The 27,555-nt window shown below is 42.7% G+C and overlaps 1 protein-coding gene across 2 annotated transcripts in view; it reads left to right on the forward strand.

The window, feature by feature from the left end:
• Positions 1-586: 586 nt before the first annotated feature.
• LOC311107820 (glutamate receptor 2) overlaps positions 587-27,555 on the forward strand; it is a gene marked incomplete at both ends in the record, with an annotated part of 70,920 nt that continues 43,951 nt past the window's right edge. Inside the window, 2 exons of one of the 2 annotated variants that reach the window (XM_084150377.1) lie at positions 587-671; positions 860-1,000. In XM_084150377.1, coding sequence (XP_084006503.1) covers positions 587-671; positions 860-1,000 — 226 coding nt within the window. The remainder of the gene's footprint in view (positions 672-859; positions 1,001-27,555) is intronic. The other variant, XM_084150378.1, reaches the window with a different exon arrangement.

Raw genomic sequence — 27,555 nt, forward strand, 5'->3', positions numbered from 1 at the left:
AGGGCTAAACCCTCAATAATGACTTTTATAACACGAAGACGCCTGGAGATGATGATATTGCCCTTATGGTCTGCCATGAATCTTAGCAGGTTCAAAAAGTCAAAGCCACATATTTAATCTCCTATTATATGCTCAACAAACAAACATGTACAAACGCTAATGAGCCCTGGAAGTCGCGAGAAAGTGAAGTGGAGTGCGCGCTCGGCTCCTCTCGTGTCTTTACGCTTCTCATTAACATTCGTCGTTTGTCGGTGATGCTGAAACGATCTCCAGCGCACAGAGCAGAGACGAGAAGTGTTCCTGTGTGTTAAAGGAGGTGTCGACGACTCGCAGGAGGACAGGGCGAGAAAGAGGACCGGGAGAGACAGTTAATCTACACCATTCCTTCACTGTTGGACCTGGAAAAAGGGAGCAAGAGCCCTCATTTTCATTTTCTATACAAAAACCACCTGCAGAAGAAAATAGTCACCAGTGAATTTTCCCTGACAGCAAGTCTCCAATATGTGTCGGATCTAACATAGACTATTATTGCGTAAACAAGGAATATCTCCATTATTGGGTGGATGTGGGCACCTTTTTCGTGGAAATGCCTAAGATTATGAATTTATCGGTTTTCTTTCTACCGGTTTTATGGGGTTTGGCGCTTGGTGGCTCTCAAAGTGTACAAATTGGTATGTATCAATCAAATAAGTTAATTTAAATGATATATCTTTGGACATAGGTCCAGCAAGTAGGCTAGTGATTGTGCCAATGCATAATGAAAGCTGGTCATGAAAATTTGTCAAATAAATCAACAATACAACATATTGGAATACGCTATGCTCAAGTATATTGAGATGTCCAATTGTTTCTATTACAGGTGGACTCTTTCCAAGGGGTGCTGATCAGGAGTACAGTGCATTTCGGATAGGAATGGTTCAATTCAGCACATCCGAATTCAGATTGACGCCCCATATTGACAATCTGGAAGTAGCGAACAGTTTTGCCGTCACCAATTGTTGTAAGTAACAACTGTACCCTATTTCAAGTCTCTTTACACAAAATGCAAACCATTTTCATCCCCTTCAAAGATATCAATAGAAAACACAGCGAAACTATCAATTGATGTATTAAATTACCTTGAAACGGTGCATGGAACTACTCAATTAGCGCGTAATTTGTGTGCGCTTATTTTAGTTTGTAAAACCATATCTGTTGTGGAAATACATAGAAAAGTAGGCTGTTTGTGTTTGTATAATAAGATCATTGTGGATTAGGGAAAATCTTTGCTTGTGCGAGAAATGACAAGGTAAAGTTGGTTTCCACAGTAACAGTCAGTCACAGGGATGACTCCCTTGCCACAGGCGCGCGTAATATCTTGCATGATAAGCACTGGGGAATAATATCCCTCGTCATTTTATTCGTATTTTAATCAAATTCAAGACAGTTTTATTACATTTTGTGAAAAATTGTCACCATTTGCAATAGCTTATCATCTCAATGAAAGACCTGACTGAGGTCAAAAGGCATTCAAGCCTGTTAATTGAAAATGAATTGTCTTGGAAGACCTATAAAGCCCTGAGTGCAGGCCTTTATGGTACCACATTTAATAGTCTATATACATTCATTATCCGTATTTCGTCATTATCTTGATAAGGAAACTAATCTATATCAGGTATACATTAGATGTAGTTCTGTGGAAGAGAAAGAAAGAAAGTGTAAGAATGAAATTATACAAATAATTACTTCCCTTCGGGCAGAAATAGGATATAGGTTATTGCATAGCCTACTTCCAGTGTTTGTGGAATAGAAGACTATTGCCTACCACTTCTTGGCCCACATTCGTTATGTTATTAGGTTCGTGAACGCAATTTCTTTATCTATTTTGGGAACAATCAACTGCAACAATATATATTTTAAAACTGACCGTATTTGATAGTTTATTTAAGAAATAATAGATTCGATTTGATCTGTGCACTGAGCTATTAATGAGCGCGCGCTCTACAATGTCTGGGCTACCAATTTCATCTAGCTGTTGCCAAGCGACAGTTCGTTTGGAAAAACGTCTCGGAGGTATATAAAAAGTATATTTTAATTATTATGTGCATGATTATCTATATAGATTCCACACTTTCCATATAAAAGCATGTTGCATTAAAGCTCCTCATTTCATCGAGCGACAGATGCCTGATGATGCTGGATTGATAGAAAGGCAACGACATGTCAATCACAGCTTGGGTTCTATCTAAGTAACAACATGAATCCCCATGAGTGTGATGTCAGAGAATGTTCTTAAAGGCTTATAGATGGCTTCATTCCCTTAGTAGTCTACTGTAAGTAAGAAGCAGATGGATTCATTGTAACTTACAGATTTGCCTCACTTATTAAGCACACATGTCATTTAAAAAGCTTTTCTGTTCAGGAAGATTCTTTTCTATGCTCTTCAGTAGGGAAAAGGCTGAAAGCATGTTGATTGGACATACTGTAGCCTATTATTAATAGGTGTTCTTATAATGTATTTGAACATAAAGGGACAATAGATATGTGATAACCTTGCCTTTAGTCAACAAATCGGTCAATGGACCAATTCAAACTCAAGTAAACCACTGGTCAAAAAACACTCATTAATAATTGGCAGTAATTGTTATTCTCAGAAAAATTGTATTGTTCATGTATGTGGATATACTGCATATTACTAGAGAGCGAGAGGCTCTTCTCAAGCTTTTGACTGTACTCTTTTAACCCAGTAGATGGCACTATACATTAGAAGGCATTACAGGACTTCCCTTCATCTTTAAAACATTAATTTTCAGCTGAGAAAGCACAATTAAAACTGGGCACAGAGACATTTATAGGAGCCGTATTAAAATTACATAGATCATTACATAGCTGTTCATTAGGTGAGACAGTGAATTTAAGTCCTGACAATGTAACCTGTAAATGGGCAATGTTTCATGCATAGAAAGAATGATATCCCTGGGATGAAAGACACTCTGTTTAGCTAAATCACCAAGCTGTATTGAGGGCATAAGCTTCCCTTACAGGTTGAGTTCATAAGCTTCCCTTACAGGTTGAGGGCATAAGCTTCCCTTACAGGTATGCCTTGTGGGATAAGATAATTCATTATCTGATTCATAATCGGATTAAGTGGATTGACATTTTCTCAAATACATTTTTGTAAAGGTTATGCAATGAGTCAGAGAATAATATATTGTTGTCTATGCTTTTATAGTGACCATAAGAAAAACAAGAACGTGTATAAATGTACTGAAGAAAGTCTTGTTGGGTCAGAGTGATACATCTACCATGTATCAAAGCTATGGTAGGAGAGATGACATATTGTGCCATCAACAAGAGTACATCTGGTACATTCTAGATCTGCTGCCAACTCTAGGAGAGTAGATAGAGGTGGCCACTGTGTGTGTGTGTGTGTGTGTGTGTGTGTGTGTGTGTGTGTGTGTGTGTGTGTGTGCATGCGTGCGTGAGGGCATATGTGTTTGTCTGTGCACACTATCGGGCCTTGATGATTTTCCACTGACCTCTTTCAAAACAATCCACACTCCCTCTCTGGGGTCTCATAGAAGAGGAACAAGCAACAAGCCACACTCCCTCTCTGGGGTCTCATAGAAGAGGACAAGCCACACTCCCTCTCTGGGGTCTCATAGAAGAGGAACAAGCAACAAGCCACACTCTCTCTCTGGGCTCTCATAGAAGAGGACAAGCCACACTCCCTCTCTGGAGTCTCATGGAAGAGGACAATCCACACTCCCTCTTTGGGGTCTCATGGAAGAGGAACAAGCAACAAGCCACACTCCCTCTCTGGGGTCTCATAGAAGAGGACAAGCCACACTCCCTCTCTGGGGTCTCATAGAAGAGGACAAGCCACACTCCCTCTCTGGGGTCTCATAGAGGAGGACAATCCACACTCCCTCTCTGGGGTCTCATAGAAGAGAACAAGCCACACTCCCTCTCTGGGGTCTCATAGAAGAGGACAAGCCACACTCCCTCTCTGGGGTCTCATAGAAGAGGACAAGCCACACTCCCTCTCTGGGGTCTCATAGAAGAGGACAAGCCACACTCCCTCTCTGGGGTCTCATAGAAGAGGACAAGCCACACTCCCTCTCTGGGGTCTCATAGAAGAGGACAAGCCACACTCCCTCTCTGGGGTCTCATAGAAGAGGACAAGCCACACTCCCTCTCTGGGGTCTCATGGAAGAGGACAAGCCACACTCCCTCTCTGGGGTCTCATAGAAGAGGAACAAGCAACAATCCACACTCCCTCTCTGGGGTCTCATAGAAGAGGACAAGCCACACTACCTCTCTGGGGTCTCATAGAAGAGGACAAGCCACACTCCCTCTCTGGGGTCTCATAGAAGAGGACAAGCCACACTCCCTCTCTGGGGTCTCATAGAAGAGGACAAGCCACACTCCCTCTCTGGGGTCTCATAGAGGAGGACAAGCCACACTACCTCTCTGGGGTCTCATAGAAGAGGACAAGCCACACTACCTCTCTGGGGTTTCATAGAAGATATATAAAGTCTCATGTAAGAAACAGATGATTTAACACATCAAAAGTCCCTTATTTACATGGTTAACTTAGTCTCTCTAGACATTCGCATTGCCTCCCACAATTTTCAAATGCTCTGGCCTAGGGTCTCGTTTTCAAGATTATGGTTGACTTGCCATGCTGTAATTTCCTACATTTATCTGCAACTGACTTCGTTATGATGTAGTATTCATGCTGTTTACACTTTTCACTAATTACCAAAAATCTGATGTATGCAGAACTTATTTTCCATAGTCAGTTTATTGTGCAATCTTAATTAAATCCATATCCCACTATTATAGAGAACACCGTGAAATATTTAGTAGGCTAGGAAGTTGGGCCAGTCAGAAATCAAGGCTAGGCAGCCCTCTGTGGACCTTAGCCTGCCCTGAACAGCCGCTTATTAAATGGCACCCTATTCCATATATAGTGCACCAGAGCCCTATGGGCCCTGGTCAGAAGTAGTGCACTACAAAGGGAATAGGGTGCCATTTGGCACACATCCTCCTCTCCTTTAATATTCCTAAAATTCACACATACATGGGGTGTCTTTAAACTACACAGAGCTGAAATATAAATTACACACTCGTTCAAACACTCATTTCAAGTAATTTCATAAATGATAAATATTATTATTAATAATGATAATAAAGTCTGAGTCGTCTCCTCTTGTCTCATATGACATGGCTTAGCCTGCTCCCTGCCTCAGACGCAGCCAGGTCAAGTTCATATGACATGGCTTAGCCCGCTCCCTGCCTCAGAGGCAGCCAGGTCAAGTTCATATGACATGGCTTAGCCCGCTCCCTGCCTCAGAGGCAGCCAGGTCAAGTTCATATGACATGGCTTAGCCCGCTCCCTGCCTCAGACGCAGCCAGGTCAAGTTCATATGACATGGCTTAGCCCGCTCCCTGCCTCAGAGGCAGCCAGGTCAAGTTCATATGACATGGCTTAGCCCGCTCCCTGCCTCAGAGGCAGCCAGGTCAAGTTCATATGACATGGCTTAGCCCGCTCCCTGCCTCAGACGCAGCCAGGTCAAGTTCATATGACATGGCTTAGCCCGCTCCCTGCCTCAGAGGCAGCCAGGTCAAGTTCATATGACATGGCTTAGCCCGCTCCCTGCCTCAGACGCAGCCAGGTCAAGTTCATATGACATGGCTTAGCCCGCTCCCTGCCTCAGAGGCAGCCAGGTCAAGTTCATATGACATGGCTTAGCCCGCTCCCTGCCTCAGAGGCAGCCAGGTCAAGTTCATATGACATGGCTTAGCCCGCTCCCTGCCTCAGACGCAGCCAGGTCAAGTTCATATGACATGGCTTAGCCCGCTCCCTGCCTCAGACGCAGCCAGGTCAAGTCTCATATGACATGGCATAGCCCGCTCCCTGCCTCAGAGGCAGCAAGGTCAAGTCTCATATGACATGGCATAGCCCGCTCCCTGCCTCAGAGGCAGCAAGGTCAAGTCTCATATGACATGGCTTAGCCCGCTCCCTGCCTCAGAGGCAGCCAGGTCAAGTCTCATATGACATGGCTTAGCCCGCTCCCTGCCTCAGAGGCAGTCAGGTCAAGTCTCATATGACATGGCTTAGCCCGCTCCCTGACTCAGAGGCAGCCAGGTCAAGTCTCATATGACATGGCTTAGCCCGCTCCCTGCCTCAGAGGCAGCCAGGTCAAGTCTCATATGACATGGCTTAGCCCGCTCCCTGCCTCAGAGGCAGTCAGGACAAGTCTCATATGACATGGCTTAGCTCGCTCCCTGACTCAGAGGCAGCCAGGTCAAGTCTCATATGACATGGCTTAGCCTGCTCCTTGTTGTCTGAATGTAAACATTTTAAATCCCCCTGCCAGGTATTTGATGAGTGATTCATCAGATCTAGAATCAGCTTCCCCTTCTCCATTTCTAACCCTAACTATTAGAGGGGAAACAGAAAATGGACCCTAGATCAGCATCTAGGGGTAACTTCATCCTATTCTATTCTTAGTTCAGCACCACATCAACATGTCACCCTTAACCCACTGGAGCGATCTTGATGTGTTCACTCAAATACGTCTTATCTTTAATCTTATCTAGGACCTGATAAACAACACTCCTGGCTCCTACACACACAGTGTATCGTGTATCAAACTGTAGGCTACAGTACAGTTGAAGTCAGAAGTTTACATACACTTAGGTTGGAGTCATTAAAACTCGTTTTTCAACCACTCCACACATTTCTTGTTAACAAACTATAGTTTTGGCAAGTCGGTTAGGACATCTACTTTGTGCATGACACAAGTAATTTTTCCAACAATTGTTTACAGACAGATTATTTCACTTATAATCCACTGTATCACAATTCCAGTGGGTCAGAAGTTTATATACACTAAGTTGACTGTACTTTTAAACAGCTTGGAAAATTCCAGAAAATGATGTCATGGCTTTAGAAGCTTCTGATAGGCTAATTGACATAATTTGAGTCAATTGGAGGTGTACCTGTGGATGTATTTCAAGGCCTACCTTCGAACTCAGTGCCTCTTTGCTGGATATCATGGGAAAATCAAAAGAAATCAGCCAAGACCTCAGAAAAAAAATGTGTAGACCTCCACAAGTCTGGTTCATCCTTGGGAGCAATTTCCAAACGCCTGAAGGTACCACGTACATCTGTACAAACAATAGTACGCAAGTATAAACACCATGGGACCACGCAGCCGTCATACGGCTCAGGAAGGAGACGCGTTCTGTCTCCTGGAGATGAACGTACTTTGGTGCGAAAAGTGCAAATCAATCCCAGAACAACAGCAAAGGACCTTGTGAAGATGATGGAGGAAACAGGTACAAAAGTATCTATATCCACAGTAAAACGGGTCCTATATCGACATAACCTGAAAGGCCGCTCAGCAAGGAAGAAGCCACTGCTCCAAAACCGCCATAAAAAAGCCAGACTATGGTTTGCAACTGCACATGGGGACAAAGATCGTACTTTTTGGAGAAATGTCCTCTGGTCTGATGAAACAAAAATTGAACTGTTTGGTCATAATGACCTTCGTTATGTTTGGAGGAAAAGGGGGGCAGCTTGAAAGCCGAAGAACACCATCCCAACCGTGAAGCACGGGGGTGGCAGCATCATGCTGTGGGGGTGCTTTGCTGCACTTCACAAAATAGATGGCATCATGAGGAAGGAAAATGATGTGGATATATTGAAGAAACATCTCAAGACATCAGTCATGAAGTTAAAGCTTGGTCGCAAATGGGTCTTCCAAATGGACAATGACCTCAAGCATTCTTCCAAAGTTGTGGCAAAATGGCTTAATAACAACAAAGTCAAGGTATTGGAGTGGCCATCACAAAGCCCTGACCTCAATCCTATAGAACATTTATGGGCAGAACTGAAAAAGTGTGTGCGAGCAAGGAGGCCTACAAACCTGACTCAGTTACACCAGCTCTGTCAGGAGGAATGGGCCAAAATTCACCCAACTTATTCTGGGAAGCTTGTGGAAGGCTACCCGAAACGTTTGACCCAAGTTAAACAATTTAAAGGCAATGCTACCAAATACTAATAGAGTGTGTGTAAACTTCTGACCCACTGGGAATGTGATGAAAGAAATAAAAGCTGAAATAAATTATTCTCTCTACTTTTATTCTGACATTTCACATTCTTAAAATAAAGTGGTGATCCTAACTGACCTAAGACAGGGAATTCTTACTAGGATTAAATGTCAGGAATTGTGAAAAACTGAGTTTAAATGTATTTGGCTAAGGTGTATGTAAACTTCTGACTTCAACTGTATACCCAAGGGCAGAAGGCACTGTAGTGACAACTCTATTTACTCACAGTCCCTGTTCCAATCCAGATTCTGAAGATAGAGCACTTATTTGCCAAGGAGATGGAGCGGAGATAGAGCAGAGATGGACCACAAGTATGATTATGTATCAGCAGTCCTTGACATCTGAAACTTGCACTATATATACAAAGTATGTAGACACCCCTTCAAATCGTCTGTCCTCGGTTACAACACTCACTACCGAGTTCCAAACTGACTCTGGTAGCAACGTCACCACAATAACTGTTCGTCGGGAGCTTCATGAAATGGGTGTCCATGGCCGAGCAGCCGCATACAAGCCTAAGATCACCATGCACAATGCCAAGCGTCGGCTGGGTTGGTATAAAGCTTGCCGCCATTGGACACTGGAGCAGTGGAAATGTGTTCTCTGGAGAGATTAATCACGCTTCACCATCTGGCAGTCCGACGAACGGATCTGGGTTTGGCGGATGCCAGGAGAACGCTACCTGCCCCAATGCATAGTGCTGACTGTAAAGTTTGGTGGAGGAGGAATAATGGTTGGGGTTGTTTTTCATGGTTCGGCTAGGCCCCTTAATTCCTGTGAAGGAAAATCTTAACGCTACAGCATACAATGACATTCTAGATGATTCTGTGCTTCCAACTTTGTGGCAACAGTTTGGGGAAGGCCCTTTCCAGTTTCAGCATGACAATGCCCCCGTGCACAAAGCAAGGTCCATAGAGAAATGGTTTGTCGAGATCGGTGTGGAAGAACTTGACTGGCCTGCACAGAGCCCTGACCTCAACCCCATCGAAAACCTTTGGGATGAATTGGAATGCTGACTGTGAGCCAGGCCTAATCGCCCAACATCAGTGTCCAACCTCACTATTGCTCTTGTGGTTGAATGGAAACAAGTCCCTGCAGCAATGTTGTAGCAGCAAAGGGGTGACCAACTCCATGTTAATGCCCATGATTTTGGAATGAGATGTTCGACGAGCAGGTGTCCACATACTTTTGGTCATGTAGTGTATCAGCATTGTGATAAATAGCTACACTTCAGAAGGGCATCGACAAAACAAGGTATACACAGTACTGGACATATTCTCCTGTCTAGTCCCCATTGGCAAGATGGCACAAACAAATCTGGGACCAGGCTAATATTGTCCCCCTCATCACATTTGGACACAGAGATACAGGTGTGCCTATACAGATCATAGGCCCTGTTTATATTTCAATCAGTCTGTAGATGTTTATGTTAAGAACTACTTACAGTAATATGTAATATGGTGCATGCTGTAAGTGGGTTCAGCAACAGTATATACATGTTGCATCATCATTCTCTGTCTGGTTTAACCCCTTAATATCCACTGGTCACCATTTAGCTCAGAATTTGGAAGATTCAAACATCTTAAATGCAGTGGAATCCTCAGTACATAGCTCCATTAAAAAGGTGTGGCAATGAAGGGGTTAAATGAGTCATGAATCCCTGTCCACAGGGAGACTTGATATCACAATATTTGTATAGTCAATTTGATACTGGATCATTTTGGAATGCCCAAATGATTTATTCTGTTTGTTCTAATCTAGATATTTGCTATGGGGGGTGAATTCATTAGCTATACTAGATACCGAGCTCACTACCCCTCTGATGGAGAGGAGGTTTTCTTTAATCAGCGATATGATTACGATTTGAATCGGGCCGTGGTTGTAGGTTTATTTCTTATTATCTGTTCTTATCAAAAACCATAACATCTGTGTGTGTGTGCTTGTTTGCGTGTGTCAGTGTGTTTGTGTGTGTCAGTGTGTTTGTGAGTGTCAGTGTGTGCGTGCATGCATGAGAACGACAGAGAGAGAGAGAGAGAGAGAGAGAGAGAGAGAGAGAGAGAGAGAGAGAGAGAGAGAGAGAGAGAGAGAGAGAGAGAGTGAAAGACTGATGGGCAGAGTAGAGAGTGGGGGATGGAGGATGACCAGAGAGAGAGGCAGTGAGATAGAAACTCAGACAGACAGAGAAAGAGATGGGAGAATTGTCTTATTCTCCTTTCAAACAACCCATTGAACAGGCTTACGTAATGCCACCTATGAGACAGACAGGGTATACGTGTGCAGCCCAGGTCCATTAAAGGAGACAGGATGTTTCATATCTCTCCAAAACCACCATGAGGTGTCTAATCGATAGAGGGGGGTCGCCTTTCTTTTTTAAGATTACGATCACTTTATTTGTCAATTGCACACAAGGTCCAACCGAAATTTGACTTCCACTTTTAACCCAACCCCTCCGAAAGACACATACATACATCTCTGTGTTCTGTTCTTAAGAAGGTACTGTAGATTTCCTCCATCTGAGAGACTTCAGAAACAGGCTGACCTGGTAGATATGTCACACAGACCATTACAATGAGATACAGTCCATACATACAGTTCTTTCACCTAGGGATGACATTCTCAGAGTTGACCGCCCCCACCCACACCCATCTAGTAAAATAGTTATTCTACTGTGGCTAAGCAGTGACTGGAGAGAATGGGAGTAGGAGAGAGAGTGGGGGGAGTTGCATAAATTATCTGACAGATTGATTTCCACTCGGCCCTTCCCCTCGCAAAGAAAGTAAAGGTAATTGTGTTCCATCCAATAAAAAATGTATAGTACGGCTGACCTTTCAGTGAGACCTGGCTTGGTCGACTCCGTTCTAAATGTACGTGGAATCAAATGGGGCTGCTATGGTTTTAACGCATTAGATGTGCCACTGTTTCACAAACACACAGCATAGTGTTGGAATTTAATTTGACTTTGTACTGGTACCCCCTGTATATAGCCTCCCTACTGTTATTTTATTTTACTGCTGCTCTTTAAATATTTGTTCTTTAAATGTTTTACTTATCTATTTTTTACCTAACACTTATCTTTCTTAAAACTGCATTGTTGGTTAAGGGATAAGTAAGCATTTCACTGTAAGGTCTACACCTGTTGTATTCGGCACATGTGGCAAATAAAATTTGATTTGATTTGATGAATTTACTCTCTTACAGTAATGACAACCTGAGGCTATTGAGACTTTCTTCGGTGTTTGGATGATGTGTTACCTGGAACATGGTTTAAGTATAGAGATTAAGGCCTGGATTCAATCAGATCAAGCGTTAACAGTCGATAGCAGACACCTGCATAGCGGATGTTTTGTCGTAGTCGGAGGTGGAACTGCGCTGCGGTGAGAAGCTGCTCTTGTGATCATTGTCACGAAGCCACACCCATCCCACTCGCGTTAGAAGTTCAGAATGAGAAAGTGTAGGCTATATAGAAATAATGACGCTCAAATAATGAGGATTTCTATCATCCTAATGGAGTAGATTACATCTCACATTCCAGTGTTCCACTTGTAAACAAGACTGCATGGAATTTCTCTTAATGTGACTCCATGTAGCCAATGGCAATGTCCGCTTTAGGTATAATGCCAGGAGCCACTTGGGTATTTGACAGCTCAAACACAGTTCCACCTATGACACTATCAAAACATCAGCTATGCGTATTTCTGCTAAATTGGATCTGATTGAATCGGGCCCTAAATGTTCCACTGCACTATAGCAGTGGAGGGGCATTGCTTGCTTATGATTGGTAGTCCATTGTGACTGTATTGCATATTTTGATTAGTTTTCCAACGTGCTTGTATTTCTTGTTTTTGATTGGTTGTCCATCGTATCCAATGAGGACCATCGCCATCTTGTCCTTTAACTATGAGTCTTCTGATGGCTGTAGGGGCCAATTCTGGTGGCAGACAGGGCATGTAAAGGCTTGGTTGGAGGGCCAGGAGACAGGGCATGTTAAGGCTGGGTTGGAGGGCCAGGGGACAGGGCATGTAAAGGCTTGGTTGGAGGGCCAGGGGACAGGGCATGTAAAGGCTTGGTTGGAGGGCCAGTAGACAGGGCATGTAAAGGCTTAGTTGGAGGGCCAGGGGACAGGGCATGTAAAGGCTTGGTTGGAGGGCCAGGGGACAGGGCATGTAAAGGCTTAGTTGGAGGGCCAGGGGACAGGGCATGTAAAGGCTTAGTTGGAGGGCCAGGGGACAGGGCATGTAAAGGCTTGATTGGAGGGGGCAGGGTACAGGGCATGTAAAGGTTGGGTTGGAGGGCCAGGGGACAGCTCTGTAAGCATGCTTCTTCTCACACTGGATTTCCAGTTGTTGTTTACATTGTCCCTCAATGCAGTGGGACCAGTCTGATGTGCAGCAGGAAGTCCTGAAGGATGGATGTTGCCCTTCTTCAGGGTTGTTTTAATATGGTCCTTGAAACGTTATAGTGTCAAACTATATCCCTCTGTACAAACCCAAAACATGACATGAATGTATAGTTCGCTGTAAGTTACAGTCAATGGGACATACAGTACTTGTACAGTAGGAAAGGGAGTCAACAAAAATCTAACACCAGAGACTGTGAAACATGTAAGACCCATTTTACAGTGTTTTAGTAGCTCAACAGCCAAGCCTGCTCCACTGTTACCATAGCAACGTGGTGCCAGACTACCTCTCAATTGGTAGACCAGTAGAAATTTCATTCGTCTTTTTGTGAGGCCTACGCTCCTGAATGTTCCCCCACATTGGTGGTGTTGTTCTTCAAATTAACTAAAGCACAACAAGGGTAATGACTGATGCTCAGCGGAGAAATTGACTTTAATTAATGATCCAGCATCGTAATAACATGTTCATTACAGCTCTATGGTAGCCATGGCGACAAAGGGAAAATTGGTCTTTGGAATGAACATATGCTAGTCATGTGTAATTCTCTATTCTGAGCATTAGTGCAGGAACATAAACTACCACAGCAGGTGTGTATGTGTTGAATGGTTTGCCAAATTCCATGTTGTGCTGGTGTGTTTACAGCACCATAGTAATGCTACGTCATGCATGCCATGATGAACCAATCTGAGCAGGTATCATTGAGACGATGTGCACTGAGTGGAACTCCAATCATATCCAATGAGGCTTTGGGGTTAGGTTTGGTAGAACCGACAGAAAGAAGTGTAATGCAGGACATATAATCTACCGATGAGATACTGTTTCTTATTCTTACAAAGCAATCTACTGCAACTTGCAGCATACTAATAAACCCTGCCAAATCATTGGACTACAGATAGTGTGTCAAACTCAGTATGCCAAAAAACAGTCTTTGCTATTCAACATTAGGGTGCAAGTGTTATGCTGTCCACAGTACACCTTTCTATATTTTCCTTTGAATGTTTCTCCATTTGTGCATGCGTTATCCCTTCTTGTGTATGTAATGTTGTTCCATCCTGTTATATGCACAAATGAACATACAATACTGAAGAAGTAAGCTGGAGCTTTCACACACATTCAGCTCGAGCAAACGGGGAGTCTGTTTGGTTTCCATGGCAACCTGGCTCTCTGGCTCGTTGGATGAAACAGTCTTTCTATACAGCAGTAGTAGCTAATATAACACTATGCCAAGACATCATTAAAGAGAGTGCTGCTTGGCCAATACCTCTGTGCTGGTATATTTAGAGAAGTCATTATTTACCTACTTTGTATTTAGCTATGAATACACAGACAAATCTAACAGCATCCCTACCAGCTGCGGTGTTGTGGTCATATACCTGCATGATGCATGGATTGCTTGATGAGAATCACTGTGTCTTTGAATCCAGGATTGTCTTTTGTGGAATTAAATATTGCCTGTGTAAACAACCACAATAACCGCAAAATCATTGTTTGTTCTATGTTTCATATGCATAATTTAGTAAACAAATGGCTATTGTAATGTGTTTACAAAGGTTTTTACTTCATAATATGCAGTCAGTTTATAGTAACTGGAAGAAATCTACCATAAAGTAATTATTTTTTCATGTGAAGCCATATATAGTAACCCCTCACTCCCCCACGCAAACAACCAACCAATACATGACACATACGGACTGAGGTGAATGAAACAGGGACGGGGGAGGGTGGGTGGGTGTTGTCAGAGACTGAGATCTTCAGTTTTCTGTGCTGCTACAGAGCAGCTGCCGGAAGAGCTCCCGACCCCCAGACCCAAAGGAATCCCACAATGCCTCCCTCAACCACAGTGGTCCCCTCTAGCCACCTCATGGCCACACCACCTACTGCTACATGAAACAAGAGAATGATTGAGACATGTCACCATGTCACCCCCAGCCTACGGTTGGCTGAAGAGAGAAGCTCAGCTAGGTTCTACTCATCTACCTGTATGTGGCCTACTACCCACGCTCGCTACACTTGATTGCTGATGTGGAGTTAATTGGGATTCAGCTGTGAGAAATAAATAAATAAATAAGGAAGATAAGATGAAAACGAGATTCTCCCGATGGGCATCACCAGTGGAGAGATCAAAGAACAGACCCCATTTTTTTCGCAGTGTACTTTCTCTTATTTTTTTCTGTTTAGTCTCAGGTGTAATGGCACAGATGCAAATTGTGAAAACAGGAAATAAGTTTCCAAATGTGGCTGTTTCATGTTCTAAGATAGCAGAGTGAGTCAGTAAACACATTTCCATCCACAGTTTCTATGCGAGTAATGTCATACTGTATAAAAATGCAAATGCAAATAGTCCGGGTAGCCATGATTAGCTGTTCAGGAGTCTTACGGCTTGGGGGTAGAAGCTGTTAAGAAGCCTTTTGGACCTAGACTTGGTGCTCCGGTACCACTTGCCGTGCAGTAGCAGAGAGAACAGTTTATGACTAGGGTGGCTGGAGTCTTTGACAATTTTTAGGGCCTTCCTCTGACACCGCCTGGTATAGAAGTCCTGGATGGCAGGAAGCTTGGCCCCAGTGATGTACTGGGCCGTACGCACTGCCCACTGTAGTGCCTTGCGGTCGGAGGCCGAGCAGTTGCCATACCAAGCGGTGATGCAACCAGTCAGGATGCTCTCGATGGTGCAGCTGTAGAACTTTTTGAGGATCTGAGTACCCGTGCCAAATCTTTTCAGTCTCCTGAGGGGGAATAGGCTTTGTCGTGCCCTCTTCACGACTGTCTTGGTGTGTCTGGACCATGATAGTTTGTTGGTGATGTGGACACCAAGGAACTTGAAGCTCTCAACCTGTTCCACTACAGCTCCATCGATGAGAATGGGGGCGGTAAAATAAATAATGTGAGAAATGGCGGTGGAAACGACTTTATGCGCAAATATTGATATAATAACCATCATATCTAAATAAATGTGGAGTCACGCGATGATATGGTGTGTGGTCCTCCCGCTACGACTCGGGAAACTATGCAGTTTATTAGGCTACAGATTAAATAAGTTATGATGAACTTCACAGGGTGGTGAAAGTGCACGTGATGAGCTTGATGCTCCTCTCCAATAAATATCAAGGGTCTGATTCTGGTGATTGATGCTTGACTGCCGTTTGACCCAGAAAATATTCTTGCTCTTATCCATAATAATCTCATCATGTAGACTACCTGTTATCTGCAACCTGTTGGCTAGAGCGCACGTACCAAGAACAGAGTATGCACATTTGCTAATTAATGCAACAGTTTTGTGACAAAACTATCCGTAGAGTTGAAAATGCGATGGAAACACATTGATTTTTATTTGGTACATGAAAACTTAAGCGAAAAAGTAAATTTTGTGTGCATTATGGCATCACGCACTGATTTTTAACTGCAACAAGTCAGATTGGTGGAAGCACACCACTGGTGGGGAAATGTGAATATTTCTTTATGCAGATTTTTGAATATTCGCATGAAAGTCTGTCACCAATTGGATGGAAACCTAGCTACAGAGATATTTTTTTTTCAATGTCTTCATTCAGATGTTGACCCTCACTCTGCCTCTATATGTGATGGTAGTAGCACATTTGTCATCATCACAAAAGTGCCTTTCGACTGTCATATAGACATGCCCCAACAGATGTCACATGCTGCCATAACATTGTTTATTATTTTGAGAAAGAGAGAGAGAGAGAAAGAGAGAGAGAGAGAGAGAGAGAGAAGGAAAGCGAGAGAGAGAGAGCGAGGGGGGGATAAAGAGAGCGAGAGAGAGAGACCGGGAGAGAAAGAGAGCAAGAGAGAGAGACCGGGAAAGAAAGAGAGCAAGAGAGAGAGAAAGGAAGAGAAAGAGAGAGAGTCTTTAGCCATTCCTGATGTTTGCCAATCTGCCACTGACAAAGATAATGTGTAAAGGATGGTTGTACACCATTGTACAAAATGGTTGATACCAAGCTATGGTGTGCTCTGGTGTAATTCGGAGACTTCACTTAAAACAGGGACATGTATATTTGTGTCATATCCAAGTGTGTATTTATGTGTCCATATATGTATGAGTTAGGGGAGGTTGGCAGAGAGACACACTGACTCTCAGTAACTTGAGTTTATTTCCTGTTTAGGATTGAATTGGTGAGTTCCCACCATCCTTAACATAGCTTCAGGTGCTACTTTTCCTCTCACCGAGAGAAACAACATTTAAAAACAACATTTAAAATAAAATAAAAACATTGACATTTGTCACCAGACAGACTAGGCTGTGAGAAAACCCATTGATGTTCTGTCCTCAAGCCAGACTAACAAAGACATCATGGTGGGCCGTTGAGGGTCTTTCTAGTAAATTCCCTCTGTGCTATAGGGGGACTGAAATCAGAGCAGGAATCAGCCTGTGCAGTAACTTGATAAGTGACACATGTAGTCAGGCCACTGCGGGGAACGGGTGGTGGCTTACAGCTGGAGCTCACAAACAGTGACACAGGGACAAATCCACTTTTACATAAAATATCAGTCCTCAGGCTTTCTCTGCAGAGTTAGAGAAGTGTTATCTATTCTACTAGGACTGAACTGATGATAACGATGATGTTGATGAGTGTGTGTGTGTGTGTGTGTGTGTGTGTGTGTGTGTGTGTGTGTGTGTGTGTGTGTGTGTGTATGCGTGTATGTGATGATAATAATTTGTCTAATCAGTACTGCTTTTGTCTGGGGCTGGAACCCGTCATTCAATCTAAAACACTTGCAATTAAAAGGCAACATTTACATATTAATACGACAGGCGAAGGATATCTCCAAAAGAAAGAACAAATGTGATTAATTTCAAAATGTTGTCCTTTTCATCACCACATCAAACAGATGACCAAATGACCAAATTAATTTCCCTGTCAACAAAAAAAGTATACTTCATTATGTGCCCAGCTGCCATCTATTTGAGCGAATTTCACCTGCCAAGTATGATTGAGCATGATAGAAACACAGTCCAACAGTCTGCTTCTCAAATCTAGTGGGTGAAAAGGGAAAAGCAACGCTCTAAAACAGATTGTCATGGAGCAGGAAAGGAGGACAGCAACACTCTAAAACAGATTGTCTTGGAGCAGGAAAGGAGGACAGTAACACTCTAAAACAGATTGTCTTGGAGCAGGAAAGGAGGACAGTAACACTAAACAGATTGTCTTGGAGCAGGAAAGGAGGACTGTAACACTCTAAAACAGATTGTCATGGAGCAGGAAAGGAGGACTGTAACACTCTAAAACAGATTGTCATGGAGCAGGAAAGGAGGACAGTAACTCTAAAACAGATTGTCTTGGAGCAGGAAAAGAGGCCAGCAACACTCTAAAACAGATGGTCTTGGAGCAGGAAAGGAGGACTGTAACACTCTATAACAGATTGTCTTGGAGCAGGAAAAGAGGCCAGCAACACTCTAAAACAGATTGTCTTGGAGCAGGAAAAGAGGCCAGCTACACTCTAAAACAGATTGTCATGGAGAAGGAAAGGAGGACAGTAACACTCTAAAACAGATTGTCATGGAGCAGGAAAGGAGGACAGTAACTCTAAAACAGATTGTCTTGGAGCAGGAAAAGAGGCCAGCTACACTCTATAACAGATTGTCTTGGAGCAGGAAAAGAGGCCAGCAACACTCTAAAACAGATTGTCTTGGAGCAGGAAAAGAGGCCAACTACACTCTAAAACAGATTGTCATGGAGAAGGAAAAGGAGGACAGTAACTCTAAAACAGCCTGTCATGGAGCAGGAAACGAGGCCAGCCACACTCTAAAACAGATTGTCATGGAGAAGGAAAGGAGGACAGTAACACTCTAAAACAGATTGTCATGGAGAAGGAAAGGAGGACAGTAACACTCTAAAACAGATTGTCTTGGAGCAGTAAACAAGACCAACAACACTCTAAAACAATCTGTCATGGAGCAGGAAACGAGGCCAGCAACACTCTAAGACGGCCAGTCATGGAGCAGGAAACGAGGCCAGCAACACTCTAAAACAGCCTGTCATGGAGCAGGAAACGAGGCCAGTAACACTCTAAAACTGCCTGTCATGGAGCAGGAAAGGAGGACTGTAACACTCTAAAACAGATTGTCATGGAGCAGGAAAGGAGGACAGTAACTCTAAAACAGATTGTCTTGGAGCAGGAAAAGAGGCCAGCAACACTCTAAAACAGATGGTCTTGGAGCAGGAAAGGAGGACTGTAACACTCTATAACAGATTGTCTTGGAGCAGGAAAAGAGGCCAGCAACACTCTAAAACAGATTGTCTTGGAGCAGGAAAAGAGGCCAGCTACACTCTAAAACAGATTGTCATGGAGAAGGAAAGGAGGACAGTAACACTCTAAAACAGATTGTCATGGAGCAGGAAAGGAGGACAGTAACTCTAAAACAGATTGTCTTGGAGCAGGAAAAGAGGCCAGCTACACTCTATAACAGATTGTCTTGGAGCAGGAAAAGAGGCCAGCAACACTCTAAAACAGATTGTCTTGGAGCAGGAAAAGAGGCCAACTACACTCTAAAACAGATTGTCATGGAGAAGGAAAAGGAGGACAGTAACTCTAAAACAGCCTGTCATGGAGCAGGAAACGAGGCCAGCCACACTCTAAAACAGATTGTCATGGAGAAGGAAAGGAGGACAGTAACACTCTAAAACAGATTGTCATGGAGAAGGAAAGGAGGACAGTAACACTCTAAAACAGATTGTCTTGGAGCAGTAAACAAGACCAACAACACTCTAAAACAATCTGTCATGGAGCAGGAAACGAGGCCAGCAACACTCTAAGACGGCCAGTCATGGAGCAGGAAACGAGGCCAGCAACACTCTAAAACAGCCTGTCATGGAGCAGGAAACGAGGCCAGTAACACTCTAAAACTGCCTGTCATGGAGCAGCAAACAAGACCAGCAACACTCTAAAACAGCCTGTCATGGAGCAGGAAACGAGGACAGCAAAACTCTAAGACAGCCTGTCATGGAGCAGTAAACGTGACCAGCAACACTCTAAAACTGATTGTCATGGAGAAGGAAAGGAGGCAAGCTACACTCTAAAACAGATTGTCATGGAGCAGTAAACGTGACCAGCAACACTCTAAAACAGATTGTGATGGAGCAGGAAAGGAGGACAGTAACGCTCTAAAACAGCCTGTCATGGAGCAGGAAACGAGGCCAGCAACACTCTAAAACAGCCTGTCATGGAGCAGGAAACGAGGACAGCAACACTCTAAAACAGCCAGTCATGGAGAAAGAAAATGAGGCCAGCAGCACTCTAAAACAGCCTGTCATGGAGAAGGAAAATGAGGCCAGCAACACTCGAAAACAGCCTGTCATGGAGAAGGAAAATGAGGACAGCAACACTCTAAAACAGCCTGTCATGGAATATGAAACGAGGACAGCAACACTCTAAAACAGCCTGTCATGGAGAAGGAAACGAGGCCAGTTAAATACACTCAGACATCTGTACAGGGCCATGAGAAAGTATTTATACCCCTTGACTTATTGCACATTTTGTTGTGTTACATCCTGAATTCAAAATGGACTACATATTTTGTTCATCTCACCCATCTAAACCCAATACCCCATAATGACAAAGTGAAAACATGTTGTTAGACATTTTTGTAAATGTATCGAAAATGTAATACAGAAATATCTCATTTACATAAGTATTCAGACCCCTGAGTCAATACATGTTAGAATCACCTTTGGCAGTGATTACAGCTGTGAGTCTTTCTGGGTAAGTCTCTAAAAGCTTTGCACACCTGGATTGTACTATATTTGCCCAATATACTTTTCAAAATTCTTCAAGCTCTGTCAAATTGGTTGTTGATCATTGCTAGATAACCACTTTCAAGTCTTGCCATAGATTTTCAAGCAGATTTAAGTCAAAACTGTAACTCAACCACTCAGAAACAGTCACTGTCTTCTTGGTAAGCAACTCCAGTGTACATTTGGCCTTGTGTTTTAGGTTATTGTCCTGCTGAAAGGTGAATTAATTTCCCAGTGTCTGGTGGAAAGCAGACTGAACCAGGTTTTCCTCTAGGATTTTGCCTGTGCTTAGCTCCATTCCGTTTCTTATTTATCCTGAAAAACTCCCCAGTCCTTAACGATTACAAGCATACCCATAACTTGATGCAGACACCACTATGCTTGAAAATATGGAGAGGGGTACTCAGTAATGTCTTGTATTGGATTTGCCCCAAACATATATCACTTTGTATTCAGGACCAAAAGTTCATTGCTTTGCCAAATTATTTGCAATTTTACTTATGTGACTTGTTGCAAACAGGATGCATGTTTTTGAATATTTATATTCTGTACAAGCGTCCTTCTTTTCATTCTGTCATTTAGGTTAGTATTGTGGAGTAACTACAATGTTGTTGATCCATCCTCAGTTCTCTCCTATCACGGCTATTCAACTCTGTATCTGTTGTAAAGTCACCTTTGGCCTCATGGTGAAATCCCTTAGCGGTTTCCTTCCTCTCCAGCAACTAAGTTAGGAAGGACGCCTGTATCTTTGTAGTGACTAGGTGTATTTATACACCATCCAATTAATAATTTCACCATGCTCAAAGGGATATTCAATGTCTGCTTTTTTTATTTTTACGTATATACCAATAGGTGCCCTACTTTGCGAGGCATTGGAAAACCGCCCGGTCTTTCTGGTTGAATCTGAGGGATCTTACAGATAATTGTATGTGTGGGGTACAGAGATGAGATAGTCATTCAGAAATCATGTTAAACACTATTATTGCACACAGAGTGAGTCCATGCAACTTATTATGTGACTTGTTAGCACATGTTTACTCCTGAACTTCTTTAGGCTTGCCATAACAAAGGGGTTGAATACGTATTGACTCAAGACATTTTAGCTTTTCTTTTTTAATTAATTTGTAAACATTTCGAAAAGCATAATTCCACTTTGACATTATGGGGTATTGTGTGTAGGCCAGAAAAAAAAAATCTCAATTCATTCCATTTTAAATTCAGGCTGGAACACAACAAAATGTGGAAAAAGTGAAGGGGTGTGAATACTTTCTGAAGGCACTGTACATAATGGCGAACTGCTCATGTCTCCGCCCTAACAATGGGAGTAAGTGTCCCAAAGGCGGAAGGCAGGCGACAAGTTTAGGTCAAAAATAAACCCATAGAAACGCATTGGGCTTATTGTGGACAGATTTTTGCAAGAGTGAAACCTCTCGCTTCGCCTCTTCCTTGCTGGTATACTTCATAGGGTTAGAGTTAGGGTGTACCCTCTTCTAGCATCACTGCTAAAGGTTCTACAGTTCGCTGGAGCTGGCATAACACTGACATATATTATGGTTCCTATCTATCATTAGTTATAATGAGGCGATCATTATCCTTACCACGGCTGACCAATATAGCTTTTTATATAATGTATAGCTCAAAAACACACTGTGCTGTTTGGTGTTCCGGGCACAGATTCAGCCTGCTCCTGGACTAAAAATCACGCTCAAATGAAAATGTATCTAAAATATAATATCAAGTTAAAATGTGTGTGACTCAGTTGTTTGTTTTCAAAGATTCACAGTGATTTGTGTTGCTGTGTATTGAAATACTCGATCCTAAAGACTGGACATGCAGGGTTTTGTTCTAGTCCAGCACTGTCCAGGCCAGTCAAGGTGATTTTTTGGTTGAGTGTATATACAGTGGCTTGCGAAAGTATTCACTCCCCTTGGCATTTTTCCTGTATCGTTGCCTTACAACCTGGAATTAAAATTGATTTTTGGGGGGTTTGTATCATTTGATTTACACAACATGCCTACCACTTTGAAGATGCTAAATATTTTTTTTTGTGAAACAAACATGAAATAAGACAAAAAAATAGAAAACTTGAGCGTGCATAACTATTCACCCCCCCCCCCCCCCAAAGTCAATACTTTGTAGAGCCACCTTTTGCAGCAAGTACAGCTGCAAGTCTCTTGGGGTATGTCTATATAAGCTTGGCACATCTAGCCACTGGGATTTATGCTCATTCTTCAAGGCAAAACTGCTCCAGCTCCTTCAAGTTGGATGCGTTCTGCTGGTGTACAGCAATCTTTAAGTCATACCACAGATTCTCAATTGGATTGAGGTCTGGGCTTTGACTAGGCCATTCCAAGACATTTAAATGTTTCCCTTTAAACCACTCAAGTGTTGCTTTAGCAGTATGCTTAGGGTCATTGTCCTGCTGGAAGGTGAACCTCCATCCCAGTCTCAAATCTCTGGAAGACTGAAACAAGTTTCCCTCAAGAATTTCCCTGTATTTAGCGCCATCCATCATTCCTTCCATTCTGACCAGTTTCCCAGTCCCTGCCGATGAAAAACATCACCACAACATGATGCTACCACCACCATGCTTCACTGTGGGGATTGTGTTCTCGGGGTGATGAGAGGTGTTGGGTTTGCGCCAGACATAGCGTTTTCCTTGATGGCCAAAAAGCTCAATTTTAGTCTCATCTGACCAGAGTACCTTCTTCCATATGTTTTGGGAGTCTTCCACATGCCTTTTGGCGAACACCAAACGTGTTTGCTTATTTATTTCTTTAAGCAATGGCTTTTTTCTGGCCACTCTTCCATAAAGCCCAGCTCTGTGGAGTGTACGGCTTAAAGTGATCTTATGGACAGATACTCCAATCAGCTTTGCAGCTCCTTCAGGGTTATCTTTGGTCTCTTTGTTGCCTCTCTGATTAATGCCCTCCTTGCCTGGTCCGTGAGTTTTGGTGGGCGGCCCTCTCTTGGCAGGTTTGTTGTGGTGCCATATTCTTTCCATTTTTTAATAATGGATTTAATGGTGCTCCGTAGGATGTTCAAAGTTTCTGATATTTTTTTATAACCCAACCCTGATCTGTACTTCTCCACAACTTTGTCCCTGACCTGTTTGGAGAGCTCCTTGGTCTTCATGGTGCCGCTTGCTTAGTGGTGTTGCAGATTCTGGGGCCTTTCAGAACAGGTGTGTATATACTGAGATCATGTGACAGATCATGTGACACTTAGATTGCACACAGGTGGACTTTATTTAACTAATTATGTGACTTCTGAAGGTAATTGGTTGCACCAGATCTTATTTAGGGGTTTCATAGCAAAGAATACATATGCACGCACCACTTTTCCGTTATTTATTTTTTTGAATTTTTGAAAACAAGTTATTTTATTGATTCCACTTCACCAATTTGGACTATTTTGTGTATGTCTATTACATGAAATCCAAATAAAAATCCATTTAAATTACAGGTTGTATTGCAACAAAATTGGAAAAACGTTAAGGGGGATGAATACTTTTCCAAGGCACTGTAGATGTTGTGGGATTATTTGAGATACTCTTTGAAGAGGTATGTTTTCAGAAGATGGGCAGGGACTCTGCTGCCCTAGCTTCAGGGGGAAGCTGGTTCCACCATACTGGTTCCATCATACTGACCTGCAGAGCATCTTCGGCCATGATGAAGCGAATATCTGTGGCGACCAGGGTTGGGGTCAATTCCATTTCAATTCTAGTCCATTCAAAATTTAACTCAATTCCATTTCTACATTTTCCTCGTTGAAAAACATTGAAGAGAATTAGAATTGGAATTTCAGTGTACTTCCTGAATTGACTAGAATTTAAATGGAATTCACCCTCAACCGTGGTGGTGGCAACCTCCAAACTCCATTATGCATCATTACTAACAATCTAAAATGAGATGACATGTTTGGGGTGCAGGTTAGTGCAGGGGAGCTGGAAAGTCTTCACACAGAGAGATGCAGACAGCTAGTCAATTAGGGCTGAACACATAACTCTCCCTCTGCAGTTATGGTAATGACTACATTTTCACCCTAATAACTACGCAGCACTCACTCTCACAGAGCAAGTTCTCCTTCCACTGTCTGTGACCACCTGCTCTGGGCACAGTTTACCAAGGTAGCAGAAGTTGTCGCAACACTCTCAAGTGTCTTCCTGTCCTGGTGTCCTTCTGTCTGATGTTAGACCATAATGTTGGTCCTTATTCGTCTGCAGTAGTTACTCATTTTGGCCGGCACTTCTTCTCTAGTTGTTTGAGCACAAGTCTCATATTGATTCCACCTGTCATGATTTTGTTCGTATGTTATTAAAATTATAACTAGTGATTAGGATTTAGTTGCTGGAGTGCTGTTGTATATTTATTTGTCTACTCAAACACACACACACACACACACACACACACACACACACACACACACACACACACACACACACACACACACACAAACTGGCATCACACTCCACAATAGAAACTGCACTACATTGTTGGGATTATTGCAAAATGCAAAATGCAAAATACAGCCCACTTTCATTGGAAACCACTTATACAGTACGTGGCAGGCTTTTAATGGCTTTTTAGATTCTTCTCCTTTTCTTCCGGTAACAGTTTTTGTGGGGGGGGTTTCTCTTTCTTAATTAAAGATTTCAAAAGCCTTGACTCAAGTTACTGTTGAAAATCAATCTTGGGATGGGATTTGCTCAAACCGCCATAGCAATGTTGAGACATTGGCTGTGTTTACAAACTACTGCCCCTACAAACACGTTTCTTGTTCTAAAACCTGGAATCTAGTGGAGTCTGGAGTCTGTCTGGTAGTAGTAGCTACAGTACATTCTGTGGTTTTATTTAAGAACAGAGCTACCACGGAAATAAAGCAATGTGGGTGTCTTTTTTCTTTTGTTGGAACCCTATAACATCATAGACTTGGTTCAAAACATGAAGATCTACAATACATGTTGGTATCAGTGTATTCTGTAAAGTAGGCCTCTAACATACTGCAAGATATAAGCTTGCTAAGCTAATTTATAATAAAGCTGATTACCAAAGCCAAACCACTGTTAAGACCTATCAATTAACACCCACAAACCTGACAATGGACATAACATTGAGAGACGCTAGGAGAAAACTCCTTTGTACAACACCTTCCAGGTTTGAAAATGCTGTTTGTGGGTAATCGTAGAGTAAAGAAATACTCAAGAGTCAACCCCTCCTTACAGTCTGTACACACAACTTGAAACCATGCATCAATGTTTTTGGAAGACATTCACAGATCTCAAGTTAGAATTTGGACTTAAATGATGTAACATTTCATCACCAATACATAAAGTCTTAGCCAACATCATTGTGCAGGAAATCTGATTGTAGCAATATCATTGGTGGATTTTACAGTACAGTGCAGCCACTTAGTGCAAGATTACAGTAGTTAGTGTGTGATACAAATCTGATTTGATGAGTCAGGTTGCACTATCAGACGCCACATCAATGGACGGCGGGCAGTGTCATCAATTAATAGGATTAGGGTTGGCGCCACAAAATCGACGGAGTGATTGGACTGCCTTAAACAATGTTCTCCCGATGACCCCTAGACAAACTTTACAGATTAATAAAGATTTTGGTGGGATATGAGTGTGGGGCTGTTCATTTGAGGCATTCAACTGAAATGACCCGATTTCTTATGAGTACTGCATGGCTTTAAGAGTGGCATAAGGGATTTGCGAAATACTTCAGTGTTGAAGGAAGTAGGAGAATGCTGTGGTAAGATACTTGGTGGTGTCACTGTTTTGCTTTGGAAGTTGCTCCATATATTCCAAGTAGCTTGTGTGTCCATTTTTTCGAAGTAGCTTATGTGGACATCCATATTTTCTCAAAGCTCACTTTCCCCCACTTGTTAAACGGAAATTGTTTCTGCCAATCGAGTATGCATTAAACTAGGCCCAACAACTAATCACAAAGTCCAAACCTGGTGATATTCAAGCCTGTCCAGCATGTTTACATCAAAGATGGCCGTCACAGCCTATAAAGATGTAAAGCAGCAAGATGTCAATTTTAGCTGAGCCAGCTAATGTCTAATGGATAGACTCCAATCCCCCGGTGTCAGCAAATCAACCTAGTTTGACCCTGCTAGAGGCAAACAATTATTTGGATTAATTACAATGGAGAGACATACATGTCCAAGTCAATAAGCCTGATTAACCTAGCGACACCCCAATGTGCTGACCGTTGTCCAAACGTTGTATAAATACAGCTGAACCACTTAGCCGTTTAATATTCATTTTTACCTATGCACAGCTGTGCATCATGCATATTACAGGACTTCCGTTTGTAATTCATGTGACGGGGCATAGGGATGGCTCACTCATTTGGGAACGTGCAATAGTGAACTGTGAAATATAACTAACTGCAATATAAAAGGGCTGTGCAGGGTACAGGAATCATGGATGCTGAGATTATAGGCATGTGCAATAATATTATGTGCACTGCTCAGGGACTTTTGGACAATAAAGGGTTGTATAATATTGAGTATATGAGGGAAGGGGGAGACAAGTTATGGGGAAGGGAGGGTTAAAGTCCTTAACTGTCATTGTAGTTGATTTTTTTCTGAATTTTTATGTTGGATATTATATCTATCGCAGTGCATTTTCTGGTAAGTAAAACAAATATCTGTGAGAAACAGACAAATAAGAAATATCTAATCTAATGATATATGGATTATACCAATCTCAAACAGAGGTGATTGTATGGAACCAACCTATAGTTGATCTATAGTATATTATATCTACAGTATGGAAATAAACAGCAGGAAGAAGGAGACTGAAACCAACAGAAACACCATCATTGTATATGAATAAAAGCCAGTCATTAACGTTTCATGGTCTTCCTTCCCAGCACAAGATCTCCAAAGGACAATGAATAGTATAGGCCACAGCAGAGCCATACGAGACAATAGTATAGGCCACAGCAGAGCCATACGAGACAATAGTATAGGCCACAGCAGAGCCATACGGAACAATAGTATAGGCCACAGCAGAGCCATACGGGACAATAGTATAGGCCACAGCAGAGCCATACGGGACAATAGTATAGGCCACAGCAGAGCCATACGGGACAATAGTATAGGCCACAGCAGAGCCATACGGGACAATAGTATAGGCCACAGCAGAGCCATACGGGACAATAGTATAGGCCACAGCAGAGCCATAGGAGACAATAGTATAGGCCACAGCAGAGCCATACGGGACAATAGTATAGGCCACAGCAGAGCCATACGGGACAATAGTATAGGCCACAGCAGAGCCA

The sequence above is a fragment of the Coregonus lavaretus genome (assembly GCF_964263955.1).
Source record: "Coregonus lavaretus genome assembly, chromosome: 32".
Taxonomy (NCBI): Eukaryota; Metazoa; Chordata; class Actinopteri; order Salmoniformes; family Salmonidae; genus Coregonus; species Coregonus lavaretus.